This window comes from Syngnathoides biaculeatus, chromosome 4 (assembly GCF_019802595.1).
Source record: "Syngnathoides biaculeatus isolate LvHL_M chromosome 4, ASM1980259v1, whole genome shotgun sequence".
In the NCBI taxonomy this organism is placed as follows: Eukaryota; Metazoa; Chordata; class Actinopteri; order Syngnathiformes; family Syngnathidae; genus Syngnathoides; species Syngnathoides biaculeatus.
The window spans coordinates 2,684,896-2,695,801 of NC_084643.1; the positions used below are offsets into that span (position 1 = coordinate 2,684,896).

A 10,906-nucleotide genomic window follows, 5' to 3' on the forward strand; every position below is an offset into this window, starting at 1 on the left:
GACGTTTTTCAAAAATTTATTAAAGAAAAAAACTCAGACAAATATCTTTTAGTATTCATATGAAAAAGTGAGAATAAGACAAATGGCTCAATTGAGAACATTGGAACAATTACTTCTAATTCCAAAGGACAACAAAAGGGAAAACTAAAACGTACATGCCACTTTTTCGAGAACAAAAGGTAACGCTTTCTCTCTGTGAACTTAGGCAAAACAATCTGGCCGAGTGAGCCGACGTAGCATCTAAAACCTGCGCTGCTTGTTGGGTACGTAGTCCCCGGGTCCAGGGAGGCCCCGGGGGAAGCCGCCCTGCGCCCCCGGCAAGCTGGCGCCGCCCGAGCCGGCCATGAGGGCGGCGTTGTCGGCCGGCATCCCGGAGGAGCCCAGGTGCATCCTCATGTCTTGCTCTCGGCTCTCGGGCTGGAAGCCGCCCCTGAAGCCCTCCTGCTGGCGCTTCATCATCTCCTCGTTGCGCATGCGCATTTCCTCCTCCCTGCGCCGGCGTTCCTCCTCCTGCCGGAGCTCGGCCTGCTTGCGCTTCTGCACCTCCTGGCTGTGGAGCTCCTCCATCCTGCGCAGCTCCTCCTGGCGCCTGAGCAGGTCTTGCCTCATCAGCATCACCTGATGCTCGTGCCGGGCCGCCTCCATCTCGGCCTCCAGCTTCTCCTGGGCCTCCTTCATGTTGCGGTCCACCATCTCGTACTGCTGCTTCTCCATCTCCATCAGGGCCTTCCAGCGCATGGCGTACTCGTACTCGAAGGAGCCCGGCTGGGCGAAGCGCGGGGGCTGCTCGCGCTCTTTGTGGTACTGCTGGTTTTTGGTGATGAGTTTCTCGGACAGACCCTCCTCGTCGTCGAGCTGCTCCATGGGCTCCACGATGATGGGGCGGGGGAAGGCGGTGAGCAGGTAGGCGCCGTCGTTGCATTTGTCCAGAGCCTTCCTGGCCGCCGGCTTGGAGGTGAATTCCACAATCCCCTTCCCGGTGGGCCTCCCTCGGTCGTCCACGATGATGACGGCGCGCTCGATCTGACCGAAAACGGAGAAGGCCTCCTCCAGCAGCTCGTTGGACACAAACTCCGGCAGGTTCTTGATAGACAGGGCGGCACCGTGAGTGGCGAAGCGGACGCGGATGGGTCGACCTCTGAACGGGGTGTCGTCGAGCTCGGCTCTGGCGATCTCGGCGATGATTCGGGTCTCCAGGCGGATGAAGCCGAACCCCCGGTCCTTGTTGACGAAGATCTCGGTGGCCTTGCCGTACTTCGCGAACAGCTTTTGAATATCCTCCTCCGTGACTCCGCTGGGCAGGTTACCCACAAAGAGCCTGCTGCGCTGGGTGAAGGTTTTCTCACCCGGTTTCCTGAAGCTCTGCAAGTCCAGCGTTAAGGCCTCGTTCGGGCGGCTAGTCGAGTCGCTCGGCTCCTCGCCGTTCGTGTTCCCTCCATGTTTCTTCTGGTCTCCCTGACCAGATTGACGGTTGGGACCGTGGTTTTGGTGAGGACCCCTGTTTCCTTGCATCGTTTTGTAAAAAAAAAAAAAAAAGCGAGCCAATAAAACGCCCCCGAATCTCTTTGCAGAGAACGGCGTACAAAGACAAGCGCAAGCAAAAATGGCGAGCCTGTGTGATGCGCGACCCTATTGTGACGTAAAACGAAAGCGACGAAAACATTTGAATGGATGACGTGCCCATTGCGACTGAGGAAAAAAATGCATTTGGGGGAAAAGACTAATTTACATTTAGACCATGCTGCCATCAAACCATCATATTTTTTTCTACCGTTTTTAGCCCTCTTAAAAATGTGTTAACTACAGATCTTGTTTTTTTAAAGGAGTTTCTCGCGAGAATACACAACAGCCCGGAAGTACGTCGAGCAGAGATATTCTATGTAACAAGAGGAGCTCGTCGCATTTTTTGTCGTATTACATTTAAAAAAAAAAGTACGCCATTAAAATTTTCGTTTATTTTGTAGGCTAATTTGCAGTGCTGTAGAAAGGAACGGAATTATGCCGAGTTTTGTTTCCTGTTCCAGGTAGTCGCAGACAATTAACGCCACCAGTTAGCCGTCAGTAGTTAATCTTTATGCTTTGAAAGCATCTCTGTTAGAGCGGGAAGCCAAGTATTGTAAGTAGCAATAACAAACGTTGCACCGAATTCAACACATTTGGTTTCAGAGTCCAAGACAATAAGACGACCAAGGTGAGAGCTTCAGCTACCAACCTTATACACTTTTTTTTTTTTTTTTAAATCAGCTTTGAAGTCGGCCACTTGTTAGCAATGTCAAAGCGCGTAAAGGTTCTGGATCGCATGGCGACTCGACGCTAACGTTTCCTGTGCGCCAACAGGGCCGGCATGTTCTCCGATCTGAGCGCCCCGAGAGACGGCTCCTCTCTCTTGTGCCGCCCCGCCGAGGACGTGGGCCCCGTGTTCCAGAGGGCTTCCCCGGCCTACAGTCCCGGCTCCGAGCGCTTCGGGGTCGGTGAGCGGAGTTTCAATCGTCAGTATGCGCATATTTATGCGGCACGACTCATGCAGATGAGACCGCTACTCACGGAGAAAGCCCAACAAAAGTGGGGTACGTCTTATTTGCTGGAATGCACAATCACACAAAGTAGCCCGTACCAACCTTTATTTAGTCAAAACATTTACATTCATCTCACGCCACGGTATACACAAAAACAATACTGGATTCACATCACACGTTATTTGACATCTACCAAGGTGTTTAATAGTCCAGGTACACACAAAATGATTTTTCAAATCTTGCAAGATTATCTGTGACAGATTTATTCTTCTTTTCCTTAAGGCTTGTCCGGTTAGGGGTCGCCACAGCGTGTCATCTTAGATGAACGCATATTTGCTTGCCACAGTTCTACGCCGGATTCCCTTCCTGACGCAACCCCTCTGCATTTAGCCCGGGGACTACACACAGGAAAATAAAACATCAGTGTGGTGGAATGGAAATGGATCTTTCCGATGGCGTTCTTTAGCTCCGCCCCCTTAGCCATATCCCACTAGCTTCCAAAATGGCGACTGAACATAATAGGTTTGAACTGGATCCTCCATCGCGTATTCCAGATAATATTGCAGTATGTTTTTTGCCAAATACAGACTGGTCTCAACTATTTCACGCAAATATATGTACACGGAATTAAGATTGTAACCTAGCTGGATATCTTTCATCAGATTTGCACGTTCCTTAAGCGCATCTGAGGACCATTTTCTTGGTAACATTAACTTTTCCAAGCGCACGCTACTGACAACCAGCATTGCTTGTGAGGCAATATGGCGAGAGGGGCGTGTCAAGCCGGGGGTTAAGACAATGCGGCTATCTGATTGGCTATTATTGTACGAGTGATTAAGTCAGAAAGGTCCATTTGTCAGGAAAGACTTTGTTTGGTGAATGACTCAAAAAGTAGCTTACGTTCCTCAAATACAAGAAGATTTTTCGTTGTAAATATATTTGCTATTTAAATTTATGTGTTTCGGACCCATTCAGAGGTCTTTTGTTGGGACTGAGCATAATCAAGACAGCCTGGTTGTTTATTTGTCCGTCGTGGACCCAAGATACTGAACATAAATTGGACTAAATAATATTTGGGCTAAATACGTGAATTTGGATGATCTCTCACTGCACGCTGGTTAGGAATCGCAGCATGTAGAAAAATTATGAAGAGGGTTTTTTTTTTTTTTTTTGCATAGGATCAGATGTGCTGGTCCGGACACTGTGTGATCTTCAGACGGGGGAGCAGTGCTGCATTGTGGGAACTCTGTTCAAGCGTATGGACTTGCAGCCATCCATTTTAAAAGAGATCAGTGAGGAGGTTAGCATTACGTCAGATCCACTACACCCGGAAAGAATTTGTCACACTTCACTTTTTTCCACATTTTACACCCTTATCCCAATTTTTTGTTATGTGATCACGTAGTCGGCGACGTTGTCAAGGATTCAGTATGCCGCGTTGTAATGTTTTTGAGGCAAAAAGAAAATATTCCATTGTTAAATGTAGAGAAAGTGACGTCACAACTTCTTTTTCCCTCCGTCTGATCGCCCCCAGCACAACCTGCTGCCCCAGCCTCCACGCGTCAAGTACATCAGCGACAACGACGAGCTGCTTCTTGAGGACGAGCTGCAGAGGATCAAACTGGAAGGGAAAATCGACAGGGACAGGTGCGTCACAGGTGAGAGGGTTTTTCCATTTTGCTGCTCGTCACGCAAATGCACTGCGAGGTGCATTCGCTGACTCCCATTTTCTCCAGGCAGTGTTATCGCTGTGTATGGAGCTGAGAGGAGTGATGGGAAGTTCACGGTGGAGGACTTCTGCACAGCTGATCTCCCCGCGCAGGCCGTAAGACCCGCACTCGACGCCGACAGGTAAACGCACACAAAACTTTTAAAACATATTCATTCGTCCCATAATTTCCGGCCGATAAGCCGCGACTTTTTTCACACGCTTTCATCCCTGCGGTTTATGCGGCGATGCGGCTTTTTTTTTCTAACGGCCGCAAGGGGGGGCTCGAGCGGAGACTGATGCCAAGGAAATGACTTTTACCGGTATGTTTTTATTTAACCGGCCCTGTTAGCGCTGCGCGAGTGTGTTTCTGCTGTCTTACTGCCGCGTTTCAGACATTTAGGTATGTTTTTTTTTTTTAAGCAGCTCTGTTAGTGCTGTGCTACCTTGTTGCTACTGTGTAGCTGCCACTGCAGGGGGCATTCGAGCGAAAATGGTAAGAATGAGAGCAGTGGAATATATATGCAGAAGAGGTGACTTTTACCGGCCCTGTTAGCGCTGTGCTAGCGTGTTGCTGCTGTCTTACTGCCGTGTCTCAGTGAAATTTATTGGTAAGTTTTATTTTAACCGGCCCTTGTTAGTGCTAGTGCGTTGCTAACGTTAGCGCTAGCGCGGTGCTAATGCCGTGCTAGCGTTAAACTCTGTGTACCATCTTTCTTTGTAAATATCTTGTGTTTCAATGTGTGCACTTTCGGCTTTTACACAGCTGCGGCGTATGTATGTACCAAACGGTATTTCCTTTACAAATGTACTCGGTGAGGCTTGTAACCAGGTGCGCTCTGTATGCCGGGAATTACCGTAAACAGTTGAAAAATTCAGCCGCATTGAGCAGTGCACGGGTTTCTGGTTCATTGTCCGATTTCGACACATGTCCTCTTTTAAGCTCTGATAAGTTGACAAAAGACCTCAAGTTCTTCCGCGAAATATTTTGATGATGGAACTTCATTTTTCCATTGATGATAGCAAACAGTCCAGGCCCTGATGTAGAAAAGCCTCTCAAATATCTCCAGGTGCATCCTGGAAGTGTTTGCAAATTTTGCGGGATCACGATCATGAAACGTTGGTTGAACAGATAGAAAAATGTCCCCTTTATCAACATGAAACCATCTGTAGGGATTTTTATCCACAGTTTGTCCATTCGTCTCCCAGCCAGCCGCCAACTGTAATTTGTTTGCCGTTTTCCAGTTCCGTCGGGGTCTCCCACTTCGGTTAATGTACGTCAGGCTGTCAAAGGATCCCGTTTTGTGTTGTCTATGGTTCTTTTCTCTCCTGTGCAGATTTGTTCTGCTCGTCTCTGGGCTGGGCCTCGGCAGCAGTGACGCCGACAGCATGCTGGGCCTGCAGCTGCTGGTCGACATGGTAACGGGTCAACTCGGCAACCAGGGGGAGCAGAGCGGAGCGGCGACGATTACGAGGGTCTTGATGGCAGGAAACCTCCTCAGCCAAACCACGCAGGACAAGGATGTCTCGACCAAGGTGAGCCACACGTACGACAGGGTCCACTGTACAGTGTATATATGACCTTTTACCTCCGGCAAGGCACATGCTAACACTTTTATCCTGTAAGTGATCTACGGTATGTTTTTCCTCTGCAATAGTTAACAACGTCACCACCTGTAAAAGTCAAATAATGGCTGCCTGAAATCTGACTTTTGGTTGGTGTCTAGGCCAAGTACCTGACCAAAAAGACTCAGGCTGGCAGCGTGGAGGCCATTCGCCTATTGGACGAGCTGCTGCTCCAGCTGGTGGTGAGACCACCCCCCCTCCCCCCGTTACTTTCCTTGTCGGTCACCAAAGTGTGAGGACATTTGTAAAAATCTATCCTCCCGTTGTAGGCCTCGGTGCCAGTGGATGTGATGCCCGGCCAGTATGACCCCACCAACTACACGCTGCCTCAGCAGCCTCTGCACCGCTGTATGCTGCCTCTGTCCTCCGTCTACCCCACGCTGCAGCTGGCATCGAACCCATACCAGGCCACCGTGGACAGGGTGAGGTGAGGAACGACACACGCGCACGTTATTCATGTGACCAAACGACAAATCAGAAGTGGAAATATTAAGAATGGAATAAGTCCAATGACTCGCCACTTGGATGTATTCCAATTTCAACTGAGTTCTGGACTTGAAATGTGGCTAATCTTCCTTGTTTGAGTGCCATCAAGACTCTGCTGGTCTTGCCAAGTTGATTTTTTTTCCTTTTCCTTTTCGGGCTCTCGATGAAACTCACGATGGACTTTTTGTTGTGTCCAAAAAAAATTGGGCAGCCGATCCATTTCTGTGAGGATCAGCACAGTCGACAAGATCACAGCATGGTCTCGCCGCCTGGTGGATGTAAAGTGAAAACGGGAGACATTCTAGAACAATTTGTGAAGCACACAGCATTTATGGGGCTCGGCGAATCGGAACTCACCACTAGCGTTTTCCTCGACAATAATCCTTGAAGCATCTGCACATTTTTTCTTCCATTTCCGAGAGCTCGATCAGTAGAGTCTTTTGCTAAAAGAAAACCTTCTGGCTTAGACACACCTATGTCAGATCCATCTAGGTAGATTATTTTTGAATACGTTAATTGAAAGTCACAAGAGCGGGCACGTTCCGTCAAGACTCCCCGATTCTCCCCGTTCCTGCAACCGACAGCAAGTGGACTTCTTGGAACTTGGCTTCTGCATTACCAGGTCTTTATTGCTTGTGACTATCTGTTTTTAAGTTTGCTTGCTTCAACCAGGGCCTGCCTGAATTTGCTTTCTCGTGTTGGAATTCTGAACTTCCTGCTTCACAGTCTTACCCGCAGGTCGCCTTCACAGCTTCAGGCATCTCCATGGTTGTCTTTGGATCTATCAGATCTTCCAGATTTTTCTAATGCCTGCATGACTCTCGAAAAGACCATCCCCATTTCTATCATCTTGGCAAGCACATACCGCAGTTTTTTTGGGTTGAGGTTCTGCCTTTGTTTAACAGGCCCTGTCCAATATCAATAATGACTGTCATTTTTACTACCGTAATTCCCGGCCTACAGAGCGCACCTGGTTACAAGCCTTAACAAGTACATTTGTAAAGGAAACAACATTTGGTACATACATACGCCGCACCTGTGTAAAAGCCGCAAGTGCCCACATTGAAACACGAGATATTTACAAAGACGGGACACAGAAAGAGTTTTACCCTAGTGCAAACAGGGCCGGTCAAAATAAAACTTACCTGTAAATATTGCTGAGACACAGCAGCAACACACTAGCAAGATATTTACAAAGAAAGACGGTACACAGAGTTTAATGCTGGCGTCAGCACTAGCGCCGCTCTAAAGGTAACGCTAAAACTAGCCCCAAGCTATCGCTAACACTAGCGCCACGCTACGTAAAAGCCGCAAGTGCCCACATTGAAACCCACATTAAAAACACAAGATATTTACAAAGAAAGATGGTACACAGAATTTAGCGCTAATGCTAACGCCACGCTAACAGGGCCGGTTAAAATAAAACTTACCGGTGTATATATCACTGAGACACAACAGTAACACAGCAGCAACACGCTAGCACAGCACTAGCGCATCGCTAACAGGGCCGATAAAAGTCACTTCCTCGGCAGATATATTGCACCGGTCTCATTCTTACTTTTTCCGCTCGAGTGTGCCACTTGCCGCCGTGTGAAAAAAAAATGCACAAATTAGTTGCATCATTGCATAAATCGCAGGGTTGAAAGCGTGTGAAAAAAGTCGCGGCTAGTATGTCGGAAATTACAGTATATTTGCGACTCATGGCGCTGTTGACACCGCTAAATTACCCACTCACGTGTGTACACAGTGACTGCACCCAGTTCGTTCCTGGCTTGGGAGGGACTGATCCAAGATGAAGGTCACAACACCTTCTTTGTTTTTTTTTGGGGGGGGGGGGGTCTCGACAGAGAAGACAAGAAGCCCCTATGACGCGATAATGCTAACAAATCTATGTCCGCAACATGTGAATACAACACACATGCACAGACAAACACTAATGTGCAAACGTCTGGAAGTTCGTCTGAAAGTGCCGTTTTGTTTTCTTCCCCTCAGGTTCCTGGGCACCTCTGGTCAGAATGTGAGCGATATCGAGCGCTACAGCAGCATGGACAGTCATCTCGAGATTCTGGAAGAAACGCTGCGATTGCGCCACCTTGCTCCTACAGCACCGGATACCCTTGGTGCGTCAGGCTCTTTTGCTGTTTGTACTAGTAGCATAATCTGAGCCATTTCTGCATTATCTATGGATTTTTTTAATTTTTTTTTGCAGGTTGTTATCCATTTTACATGAAAGATCCGTTCATCTTGGAAGAGTGCCCGCATGTTTACTTCAGCGGCAACGCCCCAGCGTTTGAGTCGAAGCGCCTTACAGGTGCGTGCGTGCGTGTGTACGTGAGCTCATTTGCTTAACAAGAAGAATGTATCTACATTTATCGCAGGGGTTGGAGTCCAGAAAACACCCGCAACAAATGAAATCTGACAAGTAGCGATATATTCATGCAATTCAATGCCAATATGGGATACCTTAGAGAGATGCTGATATTTTATTTGTCCACTTGAGGCCACCATCAACCTTCTAAACAAAGACATGCCTAGGCTGGTCTATACCACTTAGTAACATGAACAACAGCCGATGTGAACTTCGTATGAACTAGTGTTTTTCTGCCTTGAGTGTTTACATCGTTCCTCAAACTCAGTCTTCACAGTGTTAGCAAAATCCATTATGGGAACCCATAAGTCATTGCAGTGATGTTTTTAACTACCGTAATTCCCGGCCTACAGAGTCAGGGTTTGCACGCGGCCCTAAAAGTCCCTAAAAAACCCAAAATTTTCGAAGGTGCATTTAGGGGCTCCTAAAAGTCCTTAAAATCCGCGAAAACCGGTCAAGCCCCTAAAAAGGCCTTAAATTAAAAAAAAAATCAAAGGGAGGACCTCTACCGCCAAAATTCTCCCTAAAAAATAAATTAATCTTTGATTGAAATCAGCCGGAAATTGTCACCGTGTTGACAACTAGTCGCCATCTTGTCGATATTCCACTGTTTGTTTCCGTGAGTAGGCATTTCACTTCGTCTTCTTTACGACGTAGCGTAGTTCTTTCATCGATTCAACTTGTATCACGGGGAAGTGCATTTTTCAAGAAGCTTGGGTTGAAAGTAAGGAGTTTGGGAGCTGGGTTCGTCGAGATCCAAAAGATCGGCACATGTTTTACTGCCATCTGTGCAAGCAGACTAGACTCTCTCATCTTCCGTTGGTATGAATCTGTTTCTAAAATATCAAGCTTACCTCTTCTGCTCGAGTGCCCCCCTGCGGCCGTAACAAAAAATGCACAAATTAGGCGCATCACTGCATAAACCGCAGCGTTGAAACTATGAGGGGAGGGGGGGGGGGGGGAGCAGCCGGAAGTATAGGCTGGAAATTACGGGACTGTAATTTTTAAAACTAGCAGTACCTTGAGTGCCCCAACTTTTTTAAAGTTTGGAGACGTCCACTGGTCGATCCGTTTTTTTTGTGTCAGACAAAATTTGAGATCTGTACAAGCTTTACATACACTGCTGCTCTTGTGTAGTGGTTGATAAACAGGAGCAAGTAATGTACTATAACCTACTTACTTTTTGGCAAGGAGAGCCACGGTGCCGCCTGCGCTCAGAAGATTCCCACTTTTGCTACACTGAACCTGAAAAATGTTTTCAGAATGCAATTTTATTACTGTAATTCCCGACCTACAGAGCGCACCTGGTTACAAGCCTCACTGAGTACATTTGTAAAGGAAATACCATTTGGTACATACATACGCCGCGCCCACATTGAAACCCACATTGAAACACGACATATTTACAAAGATGGTACACAGAGTTTAACGTTAGCGCGGTGCTAAAGTTAGCGCTAGCGCGGTGCTAAAGCTATCAGGGCTGTTTAAAATAAAACTTACCAGTAAATATCACTGAGACACAGCAGCAACACGCTAGCACAGCGCTAACGCCAGCGCAGCACTAACAGGGCCGGTAAAAGTAACTTCCTCGGCACATATATTACACTGGTCTCATTCTTACCTTTTCCGCTCGAGTGTCCCTTTGCAACCGTTAGAAAAAATGCTCAAATTAGCCGCATCACCGCATAAACCGCAAGGTTGAAAGCGTGTGAAAAAAGGTGCAGCTTGTAGGCCTGAAATTACGGTAATTGAATTTTTCTTGAAATTCATAAAGTGAATGACTAATTTCACTTTCACTTCACCAGGCGCCGATGGCCAAGAAATCCTTTTGGTCACCGTACCAAAGTTCCAGAGCACCCAAACGGCATGTCTCGTCAACTTGCGCACTCTCGAGTGCGAGCCGATCAGCTTCTCGGCCTTTTCTGCGGGCGACGACGACGAGCTGAACGTCAGCCACTGATGGTGGCGTCGTCCCGTCACGGTACTCGAGTTATCTCGCACGGCGTGTTGTGACCATTGCCTGAAATATACTTGTTCTTTTCACGTTGGTCTGCGAAACCTGACTGTTAAATCTTCAGTGACATACTGAAAAATGTACATTTGTCGAAGAACGAAAGTGTAAATAATTACATCTTGAATTTATAAAAAGTTGGTTTTAATGTGCATCTGCAATAAAAAAAAAATCATGTATAAAAAGACTGA

The 10,906-nt window shown here is 47.3% G+C and overlaps 2 protein-coding genes across 2 annotated transcripts; one reads left to right on the plus strand and one right to left on the minus strand.

Annotated features, from left to right (window-relative positions):
* On the minus strand, nucleotides 1-1,652 carry nono (non-POU domain containing, octamer-binding). The gene has a single exon (XM_061816813.1). It carries the CDS (start codon nucleotides 1,510-1,512, stop codon nucleotides 241-243), a length of 1,272 nt encoding a protein of 423 aa, XP_061672797.1. The 5' UTR covers nucleotides 1,513-1,652; the 3' UTR covers nucleotides 1-240.
* Nucleotides 1,653-1,687: 35 nt separating this feature from the next.
* pold2 (polymerase (DNA directed), delta 2, regulatory subunit) lies at nucleotides 1,688-10,902 on the plus strand. Its single transcript, XM_061816811.1, has 11 exons — nucleotides 1,688-2,191; nucleotides 2,338-2,567; nucleotides 3,695-3,816; nucleotides 4,051-4,174; nucleotides 4,253-4,367; nucleotides 5,562-5,760; nucleotides 5,952-6,032; nucleotides 6,120-6,277; nucleotides 8,329-8,456; nucleotides 8,546-8,647; nucleotides 10,510-10,902. The coding sequence occupies exons 2-11, from the start codon at nucleotides 2,345-2,347 to the stop codon at nucleotides 10,662-10,664; spliced, it is 1,407 nt and encodes a 468-aa protein (XP_061672795.1). The 5' UTR covers nucleotides 1,688-2,191; nucleotides 2,338-2,344; the 3' UTR covers nucleotides 10,665-10,902.
* The last annotated feature ends 4 nt before the right edge of the window (nucleotides 10,903-10,906 follow it).